This window comes from Pygoscelis adeliae, unplaced genomic scaffold (assembly GCF_000699105.1).
Source record: "Pygoscelis adeliae isolate BGI_AS28 unplaced genomic scaffold, ASM69910v1 Scaffold402, whole genome shotgun sequence".
NCBI lineage: Eukaryota > Metazoa > Chordata > Aves > Sphenisciformes > Spheniscidae > Pygoscelis > Pygoscelis adeliae.
This window is the reverse complement of record NW_008824411.1, coordinates 8,021,265-8,048,233: the sequence shown is the minus strand read 5'-3', so window position 1 is coordinate 8,048,233 and position 26,969 is coordinate 8,021,265. Positions and strand designations below refer to the sequence as shown.

General features: G+C 48.7%; 2 protein-coding genes across 2 annotated transcripts in view; both read right to left on the bottom strand.

Annotated features, from left to right (window-relative positions):
- Window positions 1–7,240, bottom strand: part of SEC16B (SEC16 homolog B (S. cerevisiae)) — a 19,383-nt gene extending 12,143 nt beyond the window's left edge. Inside the window, exons 1-9 of the mRNA XM_009320742.1 lie at window positions 6,990–7,240; window positions 5,725–5,831; window positions 5,066–5,171; window positions 4,834–4,948; window positions 3,933–4,062; window positions 3,424–3,581; window positions 2,740–2,801; window positions 1,339–1,474; window positions 545–775 (exon numbers count right to left, since the gene is read on the bottom strand). Of these exons, the coding sequence (XP_009319017.1) occupies window positions 545–775; window positions 1,339–1,474; window positions 2,740–2,801; window positions 3,424–3,581; window positions 3,933–4,062; window positions 4,834–4,948; window positions 5,066–5,171; window positions 5,725–5,831; window positions 6,990–7,240 (1,296 nt within the window). The remainder of the gene's footprint in view (window positions 1–544; window positions 776–1,338; window positions 1,475–2,739; window positions 2,802–3,423; window positions 3,582–3,932; window positions 4,063–4,833; window positions 4,949–5,065; window positions 5,172–5,724; window positions 5,832–6,989) is intronic.
- Window positions 7,241–18,207: 10,967 nt separating this feature from the next.
- LOC103914135 (quinone oxidoreductase-like protein 2) lies at window positions 18,208–26,351 on the bottom strand. The gene is given in 11 exon segments (XM_009320741.1): window positions 18,208–18,236; window positions 18,239–18,275; window positions 18,969–19,196; window positions 19,655–19,757; window positions 19,759–19,835; window positions 21,201–21,243; window positions 21,245–21,264; window positions 21,575–21,640; window positions 22,864–22,968; window positions 24,359–24,433; window positions 26,334–26,351. Coding segments are annotated over 11 exon segments (801 nt in total).
- Window positions 26,352–26,969: the final 618 nt, after the last annotated feature.

Here is a 26,969-nt window from a genome sequence, read left to right as displayed (position 1 = left end):
CTGCCAGGGGACCCTCTGCTCACCCAGCTCAGAGAAGAGCCCTGATAACTGCTCTGGCTTTAACTAATACCCTCCAAAAACTCTTCCATGTTCACCAAAGGCCCCTTTACCTTTCTACCTTGCACGATGACAAGAACTGGAACCTTTATAGCAATATTGTCTTTCCTGGATTTCCAGGTCTGTGCTGCCTGTTAGCTCTCAATGCCACCACTGTGGGATTCCAGCCTGGGCACCCAAGCTCCTCTGCATCCAACCCACCTCTCTCCCTGTGCCTTTGGTATCCCTTGAGATCACATAACTGCAACTAAACCTGCGGTGCTGGTAAAAGCCTCTGCATCTTGCCTTCACTTGGGGCCCCTTCCCAATTCCCGATGGTGGGAAGTCACTGCCATAAGCCCTGTTGTACAAACACAACTTGAAGAGTTGATCCCACAACCACAAGGCACCTCTTGACCACTCTTCCCTTTAAAACCTGCCTGAAGAGGCCAAAGGGTGCAAGAAAAAAAAAGTCAGCCCTGTGTCCTGGATCCTGCTCACCACCTACTTTCTTTCTGCCGTAGTAGAGGAGCTTGGTGAACTTCTCCACTATCTGTGCCTGCGTCTCCACGACAGGAGGGACCTCCCCTGTGATGAGGTCCAGTGTCCCTGGCTGACGCGACATCCACTCATCATCTGTTAGGCCGATCAGGTTTGCCGCAGGGTTTTGCCTCTTGTACTTCTCCCGGCGCCTGCAGTCTTGCATCAGCAGCTCAGCTGTGTCTGAGCCCACCATGGACTGTGAAAGGGAACGGGAGGAGCGAGGCCTGTGGAGGCTGCCCCATGAGCAAAGGCTGACAGCACTTCCAGTATGACACCCTTACACTTGTATCCTCATCCTAGCACATCTTCCCAACAAGACCAGCCTTGGCCACCAGCATGCAGTTTTGGACGGCAAAAGATTCAGCACAACTAGCAAGACCTTCACAGCACTCGCTCTGAAGATCTTATTCATCTGCTTCCAACAAGCAGCCACAGATTAGATTGAGTGGATTTCATTGGGTTAAGGGAATAATCCCCTTTTAAGCATAAGTGCTGGCTCCTCAATGCAGGTGGCACCAGTCCCTTTCACAGCTGTTATAGCATTGGGTTGTTGGTAGTTCACAAGGATGAGAAGCAATCAGAGGAGCGTTTGCTCCAAATATCCAGGCAGTATCAAACTGATTGATAGTACTATGGGAATGGGACACTTTTAAGGTACACCCCCCCTGAAAACAGCAACTGGATCAAGAGGCACCTAAGGGGCATATAACTTCTCACTTATAAAATCAAAAGGGTCAGCCCCTTCCACAGGACACCTACCCCGTTCTGCCGGCAGAGGAGGACCAGGAGTTTCCAGAGAAGAGATGAATCTCTGCCTCTCTGTGTTGAGAGATCACAGCTTGTGGCTATCTTCTGCTGGCAAAATGTCATCACATCCACCTTGTGCAGATCTTCCCTACAGCAGCAAAGAAAGGCATCAAAAGAAACCCAAAGCAAAACAATCTAGGACATCATTCAGACTCAAAGCATCCTCAGGTTCAATGATGGGGATGCCAAAGATTCAAAGTGAAAGATGGAGGAGACAAGATCCCCAGTGCCAATGACCACATACCACATTGGCCACACCAAGCTCAAAAATGCTTAAATTTTATCATTACTCTGACTCCTTGCAGATTTCTGTTTCAGGGATGCAGAGTGCATCTCAAACCCTCTCTGCCCTCCTGATAATTTTCATCCATCCATCCACAAAGCACCTCAGTTTTTCTGTGCTGCTGTTAGAGCCATGGACGTCTGAGGCTGCAGGAGCAGGCACACATATGGGCAGTATCTTATTTAACTGACATAGTGCAGGGAGAAAGACACACTTGTGATCACAAACCCCTTGGGTCTGAAACAGAAGCAAAAACCTTTAAGCTATGTGCAAGCCAGGCAGAACTGCTGTCTTACAATAAAATAATCAGACAATTGGAAAGAAAGTGTGGCTGAGACAAGATCAGCCAGGGGAGAGGGACTGGGGATGGAGATGCTGATCCTGACTCAATCACACCAACATAGCATACGGAGATTCCCAACGGCCCCTTCGGCACAAGTGGTAACCTGCAGGTCTTCTACCCAACTTCTGGGCATATGCAGCTCTTCTGCTCAGTAAATGGTTTTCCTCAGTAAATTGTTTTCCTCCTCCTGCGCACTCCTTTTCTCTCCCCACTTTGGTTATGAGTGATCAGAAGACACGCTGGTGTAACCAGCACAATACAGAGACAACGTGATGCAATATGCCATGATTCATCCCCAAGCTCACACTGGATGAAGGTGCATACTGGGCCTGACCCTGCCATGCTCAACAGTCTCAGGGGACAAAAACCTTAGGAAAAGCTAAACCGCAGGCTGACCCAGGGCTTTAGACATCCAAAGAGATCTCCCAAAAATCAGTTTTCTGGGACATGAGTACAAAATAAGGTCAGACATACAAACCACACTAAGCCCACACCCTATGAATATTCAAAAAAAATATCTCCCAGAATCCAAACCAACCTACAATGCAGCAAAGGGGCTGGGCTCGCAATCTGAACTTAGACTTGGCCTTTGCAGATGTTTCAAAATCATGGGGACACTAAAGTCTGCCTTGAGCTCATGTCTCCTCCCAAAGGAGAGGTGCTCCCAGGCCAGCCATGCCAGCACAGCCAGAAGGACACAGCTCCTGGACTTGTCAGTGTGGCATACCTGGCCAGGGGCCCCGGGAAGGCCTGTAGCTCCTCCAGCTCTTTCGTGTCATGAAGGATTACCTAAAAAACAAGAGCAAATTCAGCAGTTGGACTCCAGCAATCAGGTCAGCCCCAGCTGGGCTAGCTCAAAGTCAGTGCCTTGGCCAAAGGTTCAACTGTGCTGGTGAACCCATTCTCTGTATTGTCTTAAGGTAACCACAGAGCATAGACCCTAAACCATCACATGGACCCCAATACTAAGGTCCAGGAAAAATGCCTGTTGAGATGGCATCTGCCTCCTTTGGGAGGTAAAATAGGAGGCTGAAACGCTGCGGTAGACTCAGGGGATGGATACAGTCTCTGTATTGGAGCACCTCAGAAAGGTAAGCAGAATTATCCGTCAGAGAGGTGTGAACCACATCTGTCCCTATCAGAAGGGATCACTGTGAACAGGTCACAGATGACAAGGGTTACAGAGCTGAAGGAGCAGAACGCAGGGCCCAAAGGCTGAAAGCAATGCCCAGGCACAGGCTGGCACGATGCAGACTCAAGAGTCCATGTGGGCTGGAGATAAGATGGCAGCAGGGGACAGGAAGGCTGCTAAGGAGGCTGTTTGGGTGACAGTGTTTGCATCCCTCAGGGCAAAAGGTGGCACTCCAGCAAGGGGACAGAGGACAGTCTGGGGTGCTGGGCTGTGGCATACCTCCAGGCTGTGTAGCTCGACATGGGCTAGCTGCCCCTCGGCAGGGCAGTGAGGACACACCAGCACCAGCTGGCCTCTGGCTCCAAAGCACACCGCCATGTGCGGCAATGAGAACTTGAGGGGTACCACCGGGGCCGGGGTGGACACCAAGGGCCCCCCTGCAATGACACACAGGCTACCATGAGTCCCCTCACCCTGATCCCACACCACCTCCACTATGGAGGATGTGACCAGGTCCCAGCCTGGCCCCCCAACTTAAGTAACCCTCCATTGGCCCCCTATACAAGAACTGTCCCCTAAAGCAGAAGGCATGCATGGCAACTCCTGCACCTACCAGGGCAGAGCCACTGGACCATGCACCCACCCCACAGCCCCCCAGTCATGCCTTGCACCTGCACAACCTCCTCCAGGAAAGGACCAAGTTGCAAGACAGCAAATCTTCTAATGCCAGCCATTTATTTCCTTGCTCCCCCCTTGTCAGAGGGGGCCAGGGCCCCATCACACCTCACCTGCTTGTGCTGGGCTCCATGTCCCTGAAAGCACAGAGTCATAGTGGTCAGCACCATCACGGATGTACTGGCTGAGCTCGTAGCTGCTGGAGCTGAGCCCTGACTCACGGTACTGCAGGAGCAGGCTGGGCTGGCCCAAGGGCTGCAAGGGAGAAAACACAAACCTGGCTGAGAAACTAGGGACACTGCTGCTTTTCTGCTCCCAGGACAGTGGGACAGGCTCTGCTGCTCCATGAAAGTGCCCAGCAGGAGAAGCAAAGCACAGCATGGCTGATTCCCATCTGAGCAGCTCACACCCTTCGGCATCTTAGGTTCATCATAGCACATACCCTGGTCATAACCAATGGCTTTTAAAATAATTTACATCAGCCACCAGTCTAGCCCAACAGCTTTCCTAGCCCTAACACGGACTCCTCAACACAGACAGCAGACAGGGCTTGAGAAGCCAAAAAAGCATTGCCCAGGAGCAAAACCACCACAGCAGCTTTGATTTGATCTTTTAATTTGCTCTTGGCAAAACACAGTGATCAGGATACAAGTGTGATGGAGCAGGACTTGGTGGACAGAGCTGACAATGACATGCAGCTTTCAGCTACCTGGGGACGATGCAGAAGAGCATCCTACCAAGCCTGGATTTCTGTCCTGCTCTTGGCCCTGTGCAGGAGCAGTGTACAGCCCCGTGCTTGGGGGAATGACAGCCCAGCAGATGGAGAGTTCATAAATACTAATAACCCACTATAATAATCCCCGGACACTGTTGAGCACTGAGTGCAACATAGCAAAGCAGCCCTTTTCTCCTCAGCCTCCTTCCCAGCTGGAGAAGGGACACATGAATTGTTCCCAAAATCTCTGGGAGATCCCCAAGCCTTTTGTCCTCCACCCCGGCCCATCTTGAGGTTACCTCTTGGGGCTGGCCACCGGCCTCCCCTGAATCGCTGCCAAGGGTCTCTCCCCCTGCCCACTCCCTCCTGGCAGCCGAGATGTAGCTCTCCTCGTGGGAGTCGTAGGTCTGCATCCTGCAGACAGGAGCAAAAGAGACACCCTGAAGGTCAGAGATTTTGGAACCAGCCACAAACCCACTTATTTTGCAGCAGATGGTTGCACCAGGTGATGCCCAGACTCCCCACCCTTACCCGTCCTGCCCTGGGGTGGTCGTGGCCAGGTTGGGGTGGTAACCCCTGTAGTAGTGCTGATCCCGATAATTGGTACTCTTGCTGTAAGGCTCTCCCTGTCTCAGGTCTAGAGAGAGAATCAAGATTTAGCATTGCCCCTCCAGAGCAACAAGCCGTAATGAAGTTGCAAAAGAAAAGCAATGAGTCAGGCAATTTGCCATGCACACCCCATTTGCTTCCAAATTAGCCTGACACACAGGAGGTATGATAAAGTCCTGTACACGTTTGCCAACACAGCACTGATGTCCTTTCCTCTTTCCTCCCTCCCCTTTTCTTCAGCCCAGGAACTCCAGAAACAGCAAAAATGAGGCCACCATCACCCTGATAAGACAGCACCATCAGCATCGAGTTCAGCCTGGAACAGGGAATGACATAGATTTTTAGCCATGGAGATCAAGATCAAACATTCCCTTGGGTGCACCTAGTTCCTGCTCACATTTCCCAAATGCAAACTGACGGCAGTGCTGCGTGGGGAGAACACCATCAATGGCCCAGGAGTATGGACAGGAGAACGTCCTGCAGTTGTGCAAGCCCTGGGAGAACCACCCATCCTGGAGAAAGCATCACTTCTCCTGCAAGCAAGTCGCCTCCATACCCAGACCCAAAGGGTAAGCCCATACCTCTGTCATCCTGCCAGGCCACCGGCTGCCACTGATGGCTTTGGTAGGTGTAGTCGTCCCTGTAGCTGGCTGCTGGATACTGCCAGTGGGGGTCTTCATATCCTTGCCTGAAACGCAACGCAACATACTTAATCGGAGAAAGAAAGGACACCTCTGCAGGTTCTGGACCATATCTAGGGTTAGACTCAATGCCCTGCATGGGACCTTTGGAGGCAGAAGGCATGACAGAAATAAAGCCAGGTCCCCTGCCCAGGTGCCCTGCCCAGTGGCAGGGCCAGAAACTGGTCCAGCATCACACCTGGAAGGAGCAGCAGGAGGCTTAGATACTTTCCCATCCCCATCTATGAGAAAGCTGTGCACTGCAGTTTCAGGAGCCATCCCCATCTATGAGAAAGCTGTCCACTGCAATTTCAGGAGATGCCCAGTTTCAGCTCGATGGTGTGGACTTGTCATGGGGATCAACGTTCACCCAGATTTTAGGAGAGGTCCCCCAAAAGCACCTTCTCCGCCAAGCTCTGGAGCTGCCGTGTCCACCGCTCAGCTCAGCAGGTCTCCCCCTGCACTGGAGCCCAGCCCCAGCCTAAGCCACCCACCTGGCACTCATGTACCTTAAGCCTTCACAATTTACACAGCAATTTGGTCAGCCCCACACAACATCCCCCTTCCTGGTGCAAGCATCGCACAACCTCAGCACAAAACCCTGCATATCCACACCATAACTCGCAGAGGGCAATAACTCAGGCAAATCAACCCAAATTTGCTGAAGCGCTCGAAGCTTTCTCAGCACTGAGAGCATCCTCTAGCCCACATTTTATTCTTCCACCCTCCGCTGTTTCAGCAGCTGAGCTTGCAAGCTCTCTTTTGCTCCTATATTACCATTTGTATTTTTATTGTTCACCTTACGCTTGGTAGAAAAAGAACTGCATTTAATCAAACTTTCAAGAAAAATGCACCTTGGGACCAAGACGAACCCTGTAAAACGGCAACCACAGAAGTCACAGCTGTAAGAAGAAATCAGAGCCGCAACTGCTATGCAGCCTTAAATATAGAAGTCACTGGCTGTTTTAATAGCTGGACATCACCTAAAGACACACTGCCTCTCTGAGCCTGCAGCTGGTGGCTGCTCACCACTTCGCCTGTGCCATGACAAGGGCAAGTACCCGTGTTGCAAGCCCACGAGAGCGGTGGAGTGGTCAAATCTTGTTTTAAAAGGGTTTACAAGGAGGGGGTTCAGTGTGAGCATCACAAAGTGAGGCAGCTCTCACCTGGAGCATGGTCTGTTGGGGTAGCTGCTTTCGTAGTACTCAGCCTGGGAAGCCGGTCTGCAGGCTTCCCTCCAGGGGTGGTGGCCGGGGAGATGACCCCCATCCCAGGAGCCGGGCCGAGGTGGGGGCCCCACACAGAGGAGCTGCCGCCTGGGCTGTGGTGGGGGGCCACGGTGCGCCTCTCCCCATGCCCCCCGGGCTGCCTGCCTCTCCTGGGGCTGGGACAACCAGGCAGGGGCCCAGGGGTCCATCACAAGCTTGCCAGCGAGAGCCTCTCTGGTTTTGGGGTGGGAGCAGGGATTAAGTCCCAAACAGCTTTAGTGGCCTGCAAGCAATGAGATAAACCACAGTGCATTTAATCAGCAGCTTTCGCTGCCCCGAAAGCCCCCCGTGAAGCCTGTTGCCACCTGCTCTCCACTTTTGGGAGCCTGCTGGAAACCCACCATCTTTTCCAAAATGCCCAAAGACAAGGAAAAGCTACCTCCCCGTTTGCTTAAACTTGAAGGTCCCCTTAAAACACCAGGATGAAATGGTCCATTTTTGAAAGCAACAGGCATCCAGCTCTTCCCAGAGCAAGAGGTAGCATCCAGGTAGCATCCTCTTGCACCCCCAGCCAGCCTTGCAAAGCACCACCACTCACAGCCTCCCCAAGCAGGTGACAAATCAGCTTTACCTCTGTGACAAGGCAGTGAAACCTCATTTTATATGTGGTAGGGGAAGGAACATTGGCAAAGCTACAAGCGGGATAAGGAGAGTTATTCTCAAAGAAATTAGTAGAGACAGAGGCAGGGAGGAATGGAGCTTTGCTCACGTGAGCTATGAGACAGGGTGGAAACAGGGATTTCCTCCTGCCTTTCAGCTCCAGCAAGAATATAGCTGTTCAAGTGGACACCAGATTTACTTATAATGGTTCCACACAGAAGAGGAAACCCTAAGGAGAGCCCAGGGCAACACATGGGTGAAGCCCCAGCTGCCAGGGGAGGGGGGTGCCACCCTCAAGCCCCCCCACATCTTCTCTTGCAGCATCGGTACCTAAACTGCCCCCACAAAGGCTCACAAGCCTCCCCGATGCAGGCAGATGGCCAGATGCTGTCTGAACCACTTGTCACCCCCCTCACACTCCAAGTTTAAGGCATTTCAGGGTGGGGGGGGGCAGGGGGACAGGACAGACACACACTCAGGTCTGAACAGAGATGGCCCAGTTTGTGCCCCTTCTAGGTGAAATCAGGGTTAAATCCTTGCCCTAAAGAGCCCCTGGGCACAAGCATCCAGACACCCATCATTTTGGTCCCACCGAGGGCCCCCCCTAATTTTCAACCAGGGGTTCCCACCACCATCCACCCCCCGCGGCAGCCACACACACCTGCTCGGAGGCTGCCGGGGCCCTTCTTCCGTTCCCTGGGCCCTGCTGCCAAAGTCCACTGCCACATGGGCCGCCAGCCGCCGCCGGGGGCAAAGGGTAGCCTCCGCTGCTCCACCTCGGACCAACTCCCTCGGCCACTCGCTCAGCCCCTGGGGTGGGTGCGCACTGCTGTTTGCATCCCTGAGGGTCACCTTCCACAGCACTTGTGCCTCCTCTCAACCAAGAGATGGAGCATGCAGCCCTCCAAGCTCAAAAAAAGCCAGATATTTCTCTTGAGTTTTTTTTTTTTAATGCCATGAGATAGGTATCCTTCTCTATACATCCTCACACTTTCTAAATAATAAATAAAACCTGTTGGCTGAGCTGTTGGTTTAATCCAGACCCAGCCACAGCTCAAGAAAATAATATCCATCCCACCAGCCACTGCCTGGGGCAGAATTTGGGCAGGATGGAGCTAGGGTCCACCCCAGCCTTGCCTCATCTAAGTCCTTATAGTGCAATAACGGCCTCACTCTATAAGCGACCGGGGATTCCTGCCTGGAGACCCTCTCCCAAACTTCCCCGGGCACCTTAAAAAGCCAAAAAAGGAGTAAATTAAGGCAAATGGCATCATAGAAAACTGCAGTAAAAGCTAGATATAAGAGTCAGCGTCTTCGACCCAGCAGCCTAGCGACATGCCATCATCTCCCCCTTTCCCAGGGAAAGCACGCACAGTTTCCTAACTCCCGAAGCCTCCATTTGCTGAGTGTGAGCAGCCAGATTTCAGCCCAAGGGCAGCACAGAGGAACATAGAATTATAGAATCATTAAGGTTGGAAAAGACCTTTAAGATCATCGAGTCCAACCACCAACCCAACACCACCATGCCCACTAAACCATGTCCCTAAGTGCCGCACCTACATGTCTTTTAAATACTTCCAGGGATGGTGACTCAACCACTTTCACATGGGATGACCAGCAGAAAAACAGCTTTTTTTCCTTCTTTTTTTTCTTTTTTTCACACCCTCCCGGTCCTGGCTTTCCCTGAGAAATTTCCTCCAAATTACCTCCACCATTATACCACAACACCGATTGATTTGGAATTTGCAGGCAGGATCTTATTCATTGCATCGCGGTGGCACTGTCAGGCAAAACCCTATTTTAATTATGTTGGAAGACTACATATATTATAAGCTTCAGAGCTTAAAATTTCCACCCTACTGGGACAGTAAGATATTTCCCCTGGTGATCCTAAGAAATAAGTGCTCGGTCTCCGCAGAATTCAAGGTTTCAAATAAAAAAATATCCTTAGCAAGCAGCCATACAGAGAGCCAACTGGAAGAAATGCAAACCAGGGAAGCACTGTCTTCATGCTGCCAAGCTGCTTCAGTAGAATGAAAGTAATCATCTCCTGTCCCTTTCACAGCTGCCTTTCAAAACTTTGGGAGGCTTTGAACAAAGTAAAAGGTCTGTTATGGACAGGTCAGGCCTTCTGGGAAAGCTAGAAAGGATCCCTAGAGACCATGAGGATGCCACTTTTTTAATATATAAATATATAGATCATACTTCCACTTGGCTGCTGGCTAATAGTTTTAGGTTTCTAGCCAAGAGGCGACTGCTAGATGTTTCCAACCTGTTTTCTAGCAACCACAGAAATTTATACTGGGAACCTGCAAGCGTTCAACCAGCGCCACATGAAGAGGCTGAGAGCAGCCCCAGCTTCTTGGCCTGCTGTTGCCACCCAAACCGGGAGGATTTGGGTTGCAAGGAAGACTCAGGAGCTTGACTTGCATAAAAGCATCTGCAACTTGTGATGCTTGTTTTTGAGATGAGTGGAAACGCTGTACCAGTCCGTGATAGGGAAGGAGATGCAGGAAACACTGCCAGCAACATCAAGCTTCAAGCAAAAGTGGCTTAAAATGGACAGCTGGGGAACACCAATTTAAAGGAAAAAGCAGAAAAGTGCATTGGAAGAGGAGAGAGCCAGGGGAAGGAGCTGGGAAATGAAAAGTGAAGGAAGAAAAAACAGAGATAAAAGGACCAGATAGGCTAGAAAGAGGGAAAGAAAAGGGTAACCCTTTAACTACGTCGTTTCTAGCCAAGAAATTTCTATTTTAAAAGGATTCATAGCTTTCTTGGAAATTCAAGCTCTGTGCCATAGGACTGCCATTGAGCTTACAGGACTATTGCAAAGAAGGCAGCACACGCTACAGATAGCATTTGTCAGACAGAGCTGAAGAGACACCACTATCACTTTAAAAAATTGTCTTTTTCTGCTTTAAAAGGTTTCACTGCTGTTGTCACAGTAACAAGATTAGGTGGAAAACGTTTTTCTTCATGCCCTCTGGGTGTTTGCATGGTGTGTTGGGGCTCTGGACACTCAGGCCAGTCCCCCCCACACCAGACCCAACTGGTGAGAATAATTAGCAAAGCCTCAGGTTTAGGTTACAAATCTTTGTAACCTAAGAGGAGAAATCCAGGTGGCTTCGGTACCTGAAGCTATTTTTAGGTGATTTATGTTGTTTCTAATTGGTTCTGAAATGAGATTTTTTTTTTTAATGGCATCATTAGGAAGCTTTGTTCATCTCTGAGCTCTAGCCCCCTAGAAATGCGAGATATAGATATACACAGTTTTCTTGTGGAGATGTCTTAAGCATCATGTCATAGCACAGGGGAGTTTGAAAGGGCCGCCTACAGTCAAGAGAAAAAATTGAAACCAGCTCATCTCTCATCACATCTGCATGGCAGAAATGCAAGTAGTAAATGAGCTACATAAAACGTGAAAACTCATCTTAAATATTCTTTAGAGTGAAAACGTCAGCACTGAACACACTGCCAGCATTCGAGACATTTGACAGCATATTCCATGTCACACACACACACCAAGGAAATTAAAACCACCCAGGAAACCCAGGAGCTCAGTTTCCCAGGCAGGCTGAGCACCTGCACTAGTATGGGGAGAGCCCTCATCCTCAGTCTCAATGGCAGCTAATTAACTAATTAGCTTGATCACTCCTGACAGGCTTACAGGGAAGGAGTGGTAAGAGCCCCTGCTCCAGCTGGGGGTGGCATGTGGGGCCTTCCTAGGCCAGGGGCATCCCAGTGGGAGGAAGGTGGTGGCTCCCAAAGCAGCTGAGATACATCTGCTCCCACCTGCAGCCGCTGCATTAGCACCATCATGTGGATTTGATCCAGCCAGCATGGCACCACTGCACATTTCCCCATAGCCAGTTTGTGTGCTTAAGTTTTCACCAATGGTTTTGCACCTTTCTTCCCCACATTAGGTTGTTTCTAGCTTCGAGGGACCAAGCCATCCCTACCACCACCACCCCGCACATACACAGTCACATTTAGCAACATCCAGACATGCCTATTAATTTTTTGAGACTTAGACAAGAATATTAATTGCATTCCAAAGGCATTCAGCACACAGCAAATTAAGAAAAATAATTTTACACCCCACATTGTATCCAATGAAGAAGCAGAGCTGCAAAAAGCTATTATTTGTGGAAATCAAAGCACATCTGTGCAAAGTGCTGTACAAGTCCCTGGTCTGGCTGCAACGGAAAGGTAATTCCAGCCTCCTACATGAGCTCCGATTACAAAGCAAGCCCCAAAAACTTTGAAGTCTTTGCCTTACTTTGTTCCCACTTCAGCAAAACCTCTTAACTCTTGGCTGTGAATACAAATTCCTTGCTACTTGCATCCCCCACCCCTAAAGGAAAGGCTGTGCTGCTCCTGCATCCCACTGTGGCAGGCTCTGTCACAGCATCTCGCCCAGCTTGACCCACCATGGGAAGGAACGGGGATGCACAAAGGCCAACAATGACACAACAGCTAAACCCAACCGCGTTGAGGAGGTCAGAGAGCTTTCAGTATTCAGGTCCTCTCGTTTGTCTGTGCAACACCCTTATGTTTTCCCAGCCATAAAATTGATGTTTATCTCACTGCTAACTGCCTTACAGAGATCATTACACATTTCAAATTCAACCATTCGCAGATAAAACGAGCACGAGCAGCCTGGAAACTGTCACACCACCCGTCGCCTTGCCACATTGCAATGCGTTACAACCTTTAAGCTGAAAATTAACATATAAAACCAAGAGGCCTGGAAATATTCACTGGGCAAATGATGAAAACTAAGCAGAGGTAATTCCTCCACCCGCCCCACACCACCCCCTGCTCAACCAGGGAAAATTAATTTTTAAGTGAGACGAATTCTGAAGCTATTCTTGTGGTGTTAAGCAAAGAAACCAAGAGGAGATTATTCTTCCTTGTCTAAAATATCTTTGCTATATGAAATGTCCCTCTGGATCTGTGTCTGTTGGAAAATATGGAGGGAACAGAAGGCAAAGAAGGGGATGCAGATGCCAAAACAAGCCCCAGAAGAAACATCACCAGCTACAACTGCTGCATCTCATGGCATAGGTGCCGTGAATGAGCAGGGGATAGATGCTGAGCTCATGTCTGGATCGGATCACACGGCTGGGGCTACCAGCCCTGCTTGTGCTGATGCCCTCAGAGATCTCCACCTCACCCCATATACTTTTAGGCTCCTTTACTGGTGGCCACAGAGGGAGGGACCTGGACCCAGACTCTTTTCTCAGGGTCTCCATCAAGTGCCGGAGCGAGGAAAGCTGATAGCTTGGAAATCTTTAGCCCTGAGATATTCCAGGGTGTCCTTTTGAGAAGATTGCCATCTTGTGTCTTTTCAGACACTTAAACATTGGTTGCCTTCATATTTGAAACCACAGGTCTCGTTCAGGAGCTTTATTACACACAATCAGGGACAATAAAGACCCTTGACAGTTACAGATGGCTTTGTGTGTCCTGTTCTTAGTGCTACCTTGTAAAGTTGGACAGTAATGTTTCCCTCATTTTTTTTCATCTCAATTTATGACTCCTCTACCATGAAAAGGCACTTATGCCCTCCATGGTTACATATACTATATCCTTCAAGGCCACTAAATCACAGTCTCAAGTCATGTCAAATTTTGCGAAATAAAACTAAATTGCAGTTGTCCTCTAAGGCAAGAAGCTGCAAAACTTAGAGAGAACGAGCTCTGTTAAAGCCAGAAATCTGGACAGCAGCCTCCCATGGTGTTCAGGAGCAAGGATCACCAAAAACCTCTAAGTGAAAGAGAAAAGTCTGATACAAGGGAGCCTAGGGGACCCTATGTGCTACCCCAACAAGCTGCCTCCATAGGTACTTCTGTGGTCTAACGGCAAGAGTTAAAACTGTTCCAAACTCACAGGATTTCTCTATATAAGCTGAGCCTCCAGTCCCCCACAGCTGGGATGCAGAGGGCTGGGAGCAGGAGAGAGCCAGGCTCCAGCAGCATTTATTCATTGAGGCTCAGTCCCTGGGCTGGATTTGTGCTTGGAAAGAAAACTGGGAAGCTGATGGGATCATAACTTCTTGTTTTAAGGGCTTTTTGTGCAGACAAAAGTTAGAGAACTACTAACACAGCAGGGTTTCACTCAACTGAGTCCATCTGGGTTCACTCAAAGTGCTGGGCACCTCACCAAGGACTGGGGAAACCGAGGACAAAGATACAGCACAAAGAAAACATTGACCCAAACCCACTTTTTACATTTTTCAGGGGCACAGTGAGTTGTCTTTTCCCTTCTGCAGCAGAGTTAAGCTTTCATGATAGCTGAATTAACTTAGAGAAGAGCCAGCACCAGGGACAGACAGCAGCATGCTAGTATAAGAGCAGGGAAGACCCATACCACTGCTGTGCTTGCTAATTCCCCTCCCCGCATCCCACACAGCTAATTCACAGGGGGCACAAATTGCTCCATGCATTGCAGATACACCATCACACCATGGCACAGCATCCAACCTGGCACAGACACCATGGCAACTCTTTCACCATGTATGATCATCTCTCAGCAAAACCCTTGCAATAAGCACTGCTATTTTGGAAAATCCTATTTAAAAGTTTGTTCCATGGTCTAAGCTCAGGAGGCTTCTTCGCTTCACAAGGTGACCTCACACCACATTGCATGAGCCCAGAGCAAGCTCTTCATGTGGAACAATGCCCTAGAAGCAGGAAAGAGCCAACCCACAAAAAAAGAGGAAAATTATGAGGAGCCATGACAGAGACAAGGAAAAATGCAAAACATCTCATGCCAGATCCTTAGCCGATAAAAACCCAACGTGCATAACATACAGCTTCGGGCTGGGATACACTTACCCATCTCTGAATGTTTAATGGGAGCGTACACATCGGTTAATCAGCAGCACAAGACACAAAGTATTTTGTACCTCCTCTCCACATGTTGTGCAATTAAAAGGCTTCTCATTCAGGCACAGAGAAAAGTCAAGGGACTTCAGGCTGTGAAACATCCATTATTCAAAAGTGTATCCATTATTGAAAGTTTTTCTTAAAATCCTATTGTCAGCTTGAAAGAATAAAGAAAATGAGTTTTTGAAAGCTGTGCTCCTTTGATATTCCACTCCAATTTTTGCTGATTGTAAGTACTAAAACTCCAGACATTTTGAAGAGCTGAAGAAATCCTTCACAGTTCCTGAGAAAGGCAACACCCTGTGGGTAGTTGCATTTTTTTTCCCCCCTCACTTAACTCTACCTGGCAGGGTTGTGTTACACCCTGGCCAACAGCATGCTCCTTTCCCAAATTGCTCAGCTACCCCAGCATGAGGTTGACAAGCATCTATTCAGGAGAAGGCAATAACAAATTACTCAGCAAGCAGTAGCAGATACCCACCATTGCATCTGACCAGCTTATTGACATCTATAAGCTCAGCTGAATGAAGCCTGGGTGGTATGCACAACCTTTTCACAGCACCTGGGAGATTCAGTGTGGGGTACCAGGACTAGTCTGCAGGAGACCACATGAGAAACAAGTCCCAAGGGTGCCTCCCACCACCCAGATGTGGGTGCAGAGGGGCAGTAGGCCCCACAGAGCCAAGACAAGGGAAAGCCCACCACTACCACAGCTCCTGCTGTAAAGGGAAGACACTGGGACAACCAAACAGTGCTGTTCCAAGAAAGATGTCACACAGGAACTACCTGGGTGGTGGAAGATCTTCAACAAGAACATCAAACAATCAACTGCTAACACTAGGATATAAAAACAATCAGCAAAGAAGGTTTTGCCTCCTCAGGAGCTGGAGGACCTAGAGGGTAGAGTGTTGAAAGCCCCCAGGTCCAGGCATCAGGTACCTCTGTAGGGATGAGGTGGGTCTAACATCCAGCCAGCAAGTCAGTCCACAGGTCAGAATCAGGTCTAGAGAAAATATCTAGGTCAAACACACTTGGCTGGGTCCAGAAACAGCAGGGTCTAAGGCTAGCCTAGCTATACTGAGCTAGAGATTGGCGTTCCTACAACACAGCTTATAAAAGAAGAGAAGCCCTCAGGCTGAGCTTATACAGGGCCTGAGGCCCCACATGGGTGGGGATGCTCAGGTGAGGCCAGTCAGGGCCACTAAAGCTTATAAAGGCACTGAGAGGCCTAGCGGAGGCTTAGGGAGAGGTAGAGCAGGAAAGGGTGGGTTTTTGTTGTGGGGCTGGCTACTGAAGAAGGAAGAGCTAGAGTGAAACAGCTGTTGAAGCTGGGCATCAGGTTAAGAAATAGAGACTGAAGCCTGAAACATGTTCTACAGCTTTGAGATGAAAAAGATTACTTTGTCTAAAATAACTATTTGTGAGCAAAAAGCAGAAGTCCTTGAAAGGCTTCCATATCACTGAAGAGATAAGGCTGGTAAGGTATGGGGGTCTCTGAAGGCCTGAAGACTCTTCTACTTGGCAAAAGGAAGATCAAGAAAAGATGTAGCAGAGGTAGGCAGCACTTAGTAATGAGGGACTAGTTTCTTCAGGGCTTATTATAAAAGAAATAATATTAAAAATACTATCAGATAGACTTAAAATCAGTTTGTTTAGGTTTTCTGTATCCATAGTGTATAACTAAATTGTGGAACCCCCTGTGGTGTGACCTGAAGACACTAAAGATACTATTTCAACAAAGCAAACTGATGGAAGGATGATGACTGAAAGCTAATAAATGCAGTAACCTAGGTGTAATGTGTGATTTCAAGTTCTTAAACACTGCTGGAGGCTCAGTGAGTGCAACGGTGTAAGGGTCCTGCTCTTCCACCATCAGACTACTAACTTTAGGTGTTGTCAATAATTTAGGGGACAGCTTGAACGTATAAAATGAAACCATTGTTCAGTGGTCTTTACTGACTGCTATCTTTAAGCAGCACATTTACCTAAAACACAATGATGCTCCAATAGTGGATGCTTGTAGAGTGTTTCCAGAACACTAAAATGAGCTGGATGTTATCTACAGGACAGCTACAGCTCACAGCTTATTTGGATAAATTCTTTGCTGCAAGAAACCATTTTCTGCTATTACCAGTGAAATAAGCTGAAAAACCACTTCTTTTCTTCTGCAATGAGATGCTGTGCATAACATAATGAATTTGCAAAGCTTTTAGAGGATGGATGAGAGTTAAATAACTTCCTCCAGGGTCTAAGGCACTGCAAAGCAGGACTGGAGTTGCTGCCATAATAAAGGCACACTAGGAAAGCCAGGAGGGTTATTGCAGCAGAGGAAGCACTTTGTAATCGGTGGCAATGCTGAGGTGGCTTGTGTAGCCAGAGTCTAAGCAATGCTGGAACAGCAGGGCACAGCACAAATTTAAGTATTGTCAGATGAAACAGTTTGACTATTGTGTCTCCACAGACCATTGCAGTTCAAGTCTCTCTCGTTAAGCTTCAAAGAGTATAGCCAGCTTGTTACCAGAGTTTTAGGTTCCTTTTGTTTGCAGCAATGCTTATGAAGGTAACGGTACCAGCAATCGTCCCTCCTGGGACCAAGCTGGACTGATCCAGGGTCGACAGCATGTTCCTCCTCCCCAGACAGAAATGACTGGGGTGGGTGGGCAAGGGTGAGGGAAGGCATGAGGGCAGGCCCCCTTCCTTGTTGGTCACTGCTGGAGGCAGGATGAGCCAGTGTCTTCATTCCCTGTTCAAAACAGACATGCAAACCTTTACCCCTCCATCCATGTCTTTCTCATTTTGGATCAGACCTTTCTGTCAAGCTGCTTATCGGATGCCTGGTGGGGCACTACTCTGATGTCCTATGGCAGTGGCTCCCAAATGGGGATCAGTGGGACCCCAGTTAGCCTCAGTTGCTCTTTGTACAGCTCAAACTATGTAAAGAAGCTGGAAGTGAGCTACTTTGCTCCCATAAACAATAACCACAGCCAACACAGGATATAAGGCTGTTGTCAATAAGGGAAAAATGGCACATAGCCTACTGATGGGGTTGGACGAGCTGTGTAAGAAGTCAGCTTACATCTGGACTATATATGTGACTCTGCCACTGAGAAATGTTGTTGGGTTAGATTTTGAGTGCTGTGTAAATTTATTCAAGATTTTGGGAGGCCAGGCAACCTGGTCAAAATTACTGTTCCTGCAGCTGTGGTGATACAGGTTATTCACAAGGTAAGCTCGATGCTGGGGGATCCTCTGATTTACCATACAACACACACAAGTATAGTCATGCAGGAAATCCCTGACAGTACTATGGGGTCCCCTGGGCTGTGTGAAGGCATGAAGCAAAGCATCAGCCACACAACTGAGCAGTGGCTGCAAAGGTTCCCCCTCTCACTTGGGCTGCAGAGCTCTCAGCCTCAGCAGGAGCCTTTCCAGCTGGTGGCTAAGCCAAGAAAGGGGACAGGCTAAAAGCACACAGCCATCAACAGCTACCCCTGTTCAGCTGACATGCAGCAACTTCTTAAGCTACCATAACTAAGTTGTGTCCCTGACTCATTTGGCTTGTCCACTGTTGGGGTGGGAGCTTGGAGAGCCTCCTCCTCTGGCTGAGTCCTGAGGAAACAGCACTCTTACTTCACGGAGATGATGACCTTCCCTGGGACTTGCACTGGAGCATGTGGTTGAAGGCTTTGTTTACCTGCAAATGCAAAGCCCTGGATATCTATATGGTGATGGCCATCAGGGCTGGGCTTTGCAGGGAAGGAAGGGGCAGAATGAGGATGCATGGGAGAAGGTCTGCATCTGAGTCTGGGCTTTCCATCCCTGGGATCCACTGCTGGGATTGAAATAACTTGGAACCAGATGAGCTCCTGGGTATTTCTCTGCCTGACATCCCTGAGTGTGCTGGATGGTGGCTACATAAATATTTCTGGGGAGCCGAGCCATTATTTAAGGATTAAAATACCATCAAATGAGGAAAAAAAGTGTTTTGAACACCTTCAGAGGTGATCGGGGGGAAAAATGCAAATGAAGGCACCTCAGGATCCACTAATCTACTTCTAAAATAATATCCCAGCATATTATCCTTTAAGACTACAAACTCTTTGGTATGGGAGTGAGTGGTTTTATGATTTTTGCCATTGAGCATGTCACAATTCTGGCCTTGCAGTACCGAACTAGGAGTCAACGGCTCCCTGGCTTAAATCCAATGAAAGAAGATTAAAAAGGGTGAGGGGCAAATGGGATTTCTTGATTTAATATTTTTGTTTCTTAGAGAAGCACGACTCTGGAGGCTTTTGTGCCAGGGGCCTAACCGCAGACAAAAACCTGCTTCTACCTACAAAAAAAAAGCTTTGCTAAAATAATCCTGAGGAATCTGCTCCATGTTTACCTCTTCCAGTTTGAAGACTGGTCCAACATGGGGATGGATATTTCCCTACTGGCAATACTGGGGAATGGAGGGAGATAGTAGAGGAAAAAAATGTGGAAATTGTCTTCCTGGTACTGACTCCAGCACACTTCTGTGGCAGACACTCTTCAGAAACAGCAGGTAGGTGGGAATCAAGGGGATTTTTCCTCTGGTAAAACCCATCCCCACAATTCTGCCTTCCCACGCCAACCTGCAAGGAGAGGGGAGGAAAGAAGACAAATCTAGTGGAGGTCTCGCACCTCTTCCTGAGGCAGTACTTGCATTCTGAGGAGGGCTGAAGAGCTGTGGATGCTGAGCTTTCAGGTATGAAACGTTCTGGTCTGGGCTGTTGTACTTTAGTGTCAGTTTTCAGAGAACATACTTAACACCACCACCACCCCACCACCCCCACCCCCCAAAAAAAATGCAACAAGCCAAGGTCCTCTGCGTGCACAGGTGGCTTAAGCACATTGACCCTGGGACATGGTTGGCTGTATCTGGACCCTGAAGTAGCCTCCCCTTGGCTGCATCTCTGCAAACAGAGCCCAATGCATTTGCTTAATCTTCCCCCAAAGGGCAGCAAAACCTTCAAACAGGTCAACAGCCTCACCTGTGCTTGCACAGGTTTGTCATAAGGCAGAGCAAGGCATGGCCTTTATTTCAGTGCAACTTTGCAGAGCTGCCTTGAAGATGTCTCCAATGATGGCCTCGATGGCCATGTTGACTGCTCTGTTGCTTTTGAGCATCTTCACCTCCTCTCTGTCTGCTCCAGCTGTACTTCATGCTGTGGCTCATGCTGCTTATCAGAGCCAGCTCATATTTGGGGATGCTTCTAGCTGCCGCTATCACCTGAGACCAAAGGAAAACCCACCACCCAGTGCAAAAGCTGCTCTGCTCAGAGAAGCACAGAGCATCTCAGGCTGGAGGTACGTTCCTCTTTTATTTTATTTATAGCAAACAGGAATTTGGAGCCAGAGACCCAACTCTTTCTCTGTATATATTTAAAATGTGTACAAGTATATGGCACAGCAGAAACATATCATTGATTTCTGAAGGGGACAATATGTTTTAAGACCACAAGAATCCCCCTTGTAATCAGAGATGTACTGGGTACTGCAGCCATTTGAGGGGTACCTCTCTGGAAAGGAGGTCTCTCCCCTCCCTGGGCTCAGCTGAACCCAAGACACTGGCTCTGTGCCAGCACAAAGCTTTGATGTTGCAAAGTGAAATGATCTGCTAAGCAAGGATCCATGTTTGCCAGATGACTTTACAAGCAGAAGTACATTAACTCCAGGCGGTAGAGAAAATGTCACTCCTGTACCATTCAGACAGACCGTGTATTGCCTCTGCTGCGGGGCAGGGCGAGGAGGATTGTATGAATCAAGGTGTAGATGTGATTTCTGCAGGCTGTCGCCACCTCTGCTGTTGTCTCTCCGTATGAACAACAGGAAGTTTGCTTAATCTCTATGGCTTTGTCTAGTGATGCTTCTGTATTTCAGAGAAGAGGAGAACTCAGCGTTTCAGCTGCTTTTGAAAATCCAGTGAGTTGCAGACACCCCCCATTACAGCTCCCTAGCCAAGGCAGAGTGGTATGACCCTGCTCCTCCAAAACAGAGCTGCTGCCCTAGGGCCCCATCAGGAGAGATGCACATGGACAGCAAGCTTGTCTTTGGTGAGACAGCTGTGCAATGTTGCCTTCTCAGGACACTTCCCAGCAAGGGGAATGGGGAATTAATTCACCACCGCACATGGCCTGTGGTTTATAGAACCTCTCAGTGCTGAACAGGTTTACCAGGAACATCAAATTCTTTGAGGAAAGTTCACATTGAACAGTGTCAAAGCTTGCACAGTATCTGTAGGTTTAGTTTATAAGAGCTGCCTTTCCTGCAGGCCCTGATAACTTAACACTGTTGAAATTCAACAGGCCGGGGCTGCTGAGCACATCTCTCACTGGCTGCATCCCCCTGGATGCTCTGCAATCCCCACTTCCATGGGATCTGCACACTTCCCCCTTTTCTTAGAGGGAGGGGAAAAATCAAGGTGCAAACCTGAAATTATCTGCCCCAGCTTATACAGATGTGTGCAAAAGACAAGATGCCACAACATTTTTGACAGCTGAAATGTCCAGGTTTGGGGTTATGCTTCATGTGTTGCCCTCTGAGCTGCTGCTGCTGCCACTTACCCTGGCTGAAGCCATGTCCTATGGTCAAGAACCAGTGAGATGGTTGGCAATGCCACTGCATCCTCGTATGACACCTTCAGGCATCTGCCACAGCATCTGCATACAAAGACCTGCAACACAATCCCAAGGAGGGATGGGGCTGAAGCTCTGCTGAATTGAACCCATGGTGAGGCATTGTGGGGGATTGGTATGTGAAAAGGTTGGTTTTAACAGTTTTTACATCTTTTAATAGCCTGCTGTTTGGGAAAAACTCCCCCCGAGCATCCCATTCCACCAGCGGTGCCAGGGGAAGGGGAAAAAAAATAATCGAAGGGTTGTGACGTAGCAGCTCTGGCAGAAATAAAGCCCCAAACGAAGAGGCAAAAGTCTTTCCCAATTTTGGAAAACAAATGCTCTGTATCCTTACCTTCTGATCAACAACCCACTCCACCGCCATAGCTTTAGTGCCAGTCACACCAATTACTCTGTATCCCTGCCAAAAAACCCTTATTGGATGGGTGTCAGGAGAGAAATTGCATGGTCCTGCTGTTCTCTCTGAATTAAGCATTTGATTTTCCTGCGTTTTCAGGAAGAACCGTGAACAGCTCAAGCTGTGTCCGATAACAGTCCACTTAGCAATTGCATTAACTGCACATATTTACCCCCTTCATCTTTTGAATGTGATTCCTCACGCAGAGCCTATGCCTTCTCCCTCATCCGGCAGAGCACAGCACTTCTCACCTGCATTCACAACCACGATGCAAAGGCTTGAAGAGGACAACCCCCGTGGCACACATCTGGATGTTCACCCACCGTGACCGATGAGGGACCATGAGGCCATTCCTAAATTCTTACATTTTTCTCATCTCCTTTACCTTGTACGTGGGTGGGTCCCTGGGCCAACGGCTGGGGAAGTTTTCGGCGGCAAAGCACGAGGTGGGCAGAAGATGGCAGCATCAGCCCAGCAGACAGCAACCTCTTGCTTAACTAGGTAAGGATTTCTTTTAATTGGGAATACCAATATATTTTCGCAGAGGAAAGGGGACATTTTAACGCCCTTGGACTTCAGAAGTGTGATCAAGGCACAAGACACAACGCTCCTGGATGGGCAAAGCCAAAGGAGATGGCTCAGCCTGAAGGGCTTAGTGCAAGAAGGACCACATAAGCATTGCCTGCGCATTGAAAGACACAGGGGCTGAGGACCAGAGTGTTTTTTTGCAAGGAGTGAGGATGTGCCTTCAGCAGGGGAACAGTCAGTGTCCACACCAGGCTGAAGGGTGCCAGGGTGGTATGTCTGCCCAGGGACAGGCTGCCACCCCTACCGACGATGCTAGGCTGTCTCATGTGCTTACGTGAATTATTGTAGCACTGAGGACTCTAGGCTTAGGACAGAAGTACCCAGCCCTGCCCAAAACCTCTCTATGCTTTGGTTTTCTTAGCTTTCAGGCAAGCTTAATATTTACTGTAGCTCTCCCCAGAATAGCATAAGTGCTCTTTGCACACTACCTTGAAAATGCAAAGTATTTTACATTGAGTATTTTCAGAAACGATGTTAAAACATGGTGGTCTTGTTGGCTCCAAGAAGATGCTTTAAGTGAGCCTCTGCTTTACCTGCATGGCCTTCATTTCCCAGGGCTGCTCCTCTGCTCTTAACCCAATGAGAATTTAATCCTTTAGTTTGTTAGCCACTCTATACTTCCTGCGCAGATTAGTCACTGTCTCACCAGGAGTGAAGGGAAGAGCATGATTTTCCTGACACAATCCCTGGCAGGCCAAGATACCAACAAAATTTAACCTGCAGTAATAGATACCCACTGGGACCTGCAAGAGAAGGGGACAAACATTAACTCCCTCCCATCCCCCAGCAGCAGAAGAGTTTGAGATGCTGCCCTGAGTCTGCAGCAAAGTCTGAATAACCAAATCCTGATCTTTCCAGTTGTCACACTAACTACTGTGCTGTCTCATCTCAAAAAACCACTGGTGCCCTCTAAAGCACAGGGTCACAATCTCAACCAGACAAAACTGGGGACAGCAACCAGTTTTGCTGTGGCTGTGTGGATTCTCCCCTGGGATATTGTCCCATGGGATCTGGTGGAAAATTAACAGCATGCATTGAGGAGCAGCTATTGTGCTGGGACAGTTTTGTGCTATGCTTCAGTTTGGGATGTTTATTTTTTCAGTGTATGTTGATCATTACAGGACACTTCTGTGGATTTTATCTCCTTGGTGCAGGTACATGAGGCCCTGTGGATTTTAAGCTTGTCATCCCCTTTCCCCAGAGCAAATTTGGGGAAAAAAAACCAAAACAAAACCCTTGCAGAGCTCTGGTCTTTCAAGGACATGGCAAATATGTACTAAACACCCCACCACCATGGTGGAGTGTACGCTGGGATGGGCTGGCAGATACTGGAAGTGACGTGGAAGGGGAGTGAGATCTGAACATCATGTTGCCTTGCATCTTGGATTTAACCTTTCTCTTTCCTTCTATCTTGTCTACCTTTTGCAACCTGCACATAACCTTTGTCTGTTTGTATGTCCTGTTCTTAGGCAGCTTCACTGGGATGGGACTTAGGAGACCTTCCAGCTCTGCTGCTGCTTCTCTGCCTGGAGATCTTCCACACTTGTGGAAATCCAGTGTCCACACTTGTAAAATGGGGGCAAAGACCCTCTTCTCCTCTGTAAAGAGCCTGGAGACATATCAGTGAGGAGAGACAGCTCTATTCTTGCTAATGTAGCATTAAAGGGGACAATTTGAAAGTGGGGCTTATGCTGTTGTAAGCCATTGCCCAAATAATATGAAAAGCGGCAAACCCTTGTGCTGTGGAGAGTTTCAGGGCAAATGGATGGGGTTGAGCAAGTGGAGAGGGTGCTGGACATGCTGTCAAATTCCCAGAGCAGAGCTTTTTCCAGTGCATGAAGCTATGGAGGGCTGGTGGCCCCTGCACTCACAACAAACTCCTGGCAATGGCAGTAGTGTTTGCAGAGGGTTCAGGGCAGCAGGAGAGATCCAAAGAGAAGAGGGCACTGAAGCAGGAGAGGACTGGAGCTGAAAGAGGGGAACAGAGGGACAAGAGGTCCTGGAGATAGAGCAGACCGGGCAGGGCAGGTTCCCCTGAGGAACACAAACTTGATTTACTTTCCTAGTATAAGGGCATTAGATTATTCTTGGCAATCCATCAAATGCCATGAGCCTTTGCAGTGATCAGTATACCCGCTGGGGCTGCAGAGGAGGGGATGGGACATCTTGCAAGACCAGGGGCTTTGCCAGCTCAGGACCCCCAAGCACCTACTCTCCAGGAGGCTTGTCCCAGGATGCCCATCCTGAAACACAGATGCCCACAGCAGGTAAAACCATACCATCCTCTCACTAGGGCAGTGTTTCATAAAGTGCTCCCAGCTAAAGCCAAGGAGGATCTTGGGGATGCTCCAGGAAGGTGGTGTGGGAGCAAAGATCTTCAGCGCTGGGCTTGAGGGGATGTGAAGGAAGCCCTGCCCCAGGGCTGAGCCACAGGCAGGCTCTGGGGGAGACAGTGCGTGCTGAAGGGGAGAGAGGAATGGATGGGGAAAAAGAAAGGGTGCCTCAGGGCCTTCCAGGCCACCCCATGCCCATCCCACCTTGGGGCAGCAGAATTGCTGCGGTCCCTGGCAGTCCGGCCCCACAGTGCAACTCCCCATGGCACAGCTGCCCATGTGGCTGTGCATCCCCAGGGGACCAGGCATTGAGTGCTGACTGATACTTTCAATATCAGGTAAATATTTAAATGTTGGGTAAATATTTAAATATCTAAGTAGATCTTTGCAGTTCTGGTGAACCACACTGGCGGAAAACTTTGCAGAGGAGCAGTTTGCATCCCGAAGGCTCAATTTTTTTTTTTTAAAGAGTGTGCCTTTGCAGGCACCCATGCTGGTTCCCAGCAGCTATAAATGGCCATGTGCTGCCATTGCAGTGTCATCACACTGATTTTCCAGATGGGGAAACCAAACATGCATGAACCACACAGGGGTCACAGAGTGAGTCAAAGCTCACAGAGCCAGGGGATGAGAAATCCCGATCTGCTGACTCTCCATCCCATGGTTTAACCACAAGCTCATCCTTTCCCCTCAGGGGATCTCCCGCTCTGAAGCTGCATTGCTGTTTGCATATGATTTTCAGAGAAAAGTATTTGCAGAGAAAATAATGTGCTTCTTGGGCTGAAACATCTTATAACTCTCTGTCCAGAAGGTGGATGGGAATGCATATGGGGGAGGGACTATGAGACAACAAATTTGGGTCTGGAGAAATCAGAGTGGCTATTTGTTACTGTAGTGACCCTAAGAGGAAGACCATGGTACATCCAGCAGTTACTGGTCCACATAGCAGTTACCCTGTGAAGATGCTGTGCTGTGCCACACGTACAACGTGGCTGTCCAGCTCATGTCATGCCATGTGCATCCCTTGGCACAGGGTAAACTTTGCTGGCTAATCATATTGGAGGCAGCTCCCGCTTGGCACCAGTAATCACACCACCTGCACATCCTTGTCTTTATCTTCAAGTGAAGCAGCATGTTCGCATGTGACCATGCTTTTGCTTGACACTTGGGATGAGGAACAGAGTTGGTTTCTTCTAATAAAATCCTGCAAGAGCTCTAAAGACCAAAGTGTTGGTGACAGTACGAATGGATGAGATCTGAGCAGGGTGCCATGCCCTGACCAGAGATCCAGCTGATGCTGCACAACTCAGAGTGTCCCGCATCTGAACGGACGTGAGATTTTCTATGCTATGCCCTTTTTCCTTCTAGGATTAGCTCCAATAAATTGTATCTTAATATCTTAAGGAGAGAGTGCCTTTCTTACCAGGGTCACAACCACTAGCCCTGGTGCGTTATGGTGACAGGAAGGAGAAGGGAGCAGGCTCAAGCTGAACGCTGGTACCATTTTCAGATATGCCAGGGCATGTTGTTACAAGATGTCATACACAACCTGGATTGGAGTCCTGCAAAAGGATCACATACTGGCTCTTCTCTGGGGCAAGTGGATTTAAAAATATCAGCTGTTGTCATAGAAGATACAGTGCTGAGACTACATTCTTCTATAGAAAATACAGAGGAGGGATGAAAAATATCCTATGTATCTCCCAGATGCTCAGTATTTCTCAGGCAAAAACTTGCACTCATGCACAGGGAGCCCTAAACATTTTGGACTGTACCTGCAGAGATGACGGCATTGCACGTCTGGAGAGTGGAGGCTTGTAGGAGCGTTAGCTGCAGTTTGGGAGTTCAGGCTCCTGAAATTAAAGCTGTACATCTGCAGCGCAGTCACGGCGTGGGCTCTCTCCGTATATGCTGTCCTTCGCATCTGCTTTTCCCAGGCATCAGCCCCTACCTGTGAGTTGAAGTGGACAACTTGAAAAGCCTTTTGCTGCAATTTGCCAAGGAGAGTCTGTCAGCTCATTTCATCCATCAAATAAGCATATGTCCAGTAGTAATCGCTTCTTGTCTCTGCTGTATGGGGCTGATTAAAAAACAGGGGCGCAGCCATGAAGTGTTACTGTTGTAGTATTATCTGGCCAGAAGAACAATCGCTGCTTCCCAACAGCTTCAAGCTTCCCTCCTATAAGCAACAGAAGGTCTCACGTTAATGTACTTGCCATAAAGGCAGATGCAATCAAATTAAATATATGTGAATGACTGTGCCCCTGCCCAGGATGACTGTCTGGGGAACGGACCAGCATTTCTTGGCTAGCAGTGTAGGAAACAAGATGGTCAGCACTGTATTTTCCTCCTTGAAGCAGTTCAGATGCAATTCAAATGAATCCCTTGTGGAACCCTCCTGGCTTCTGCTG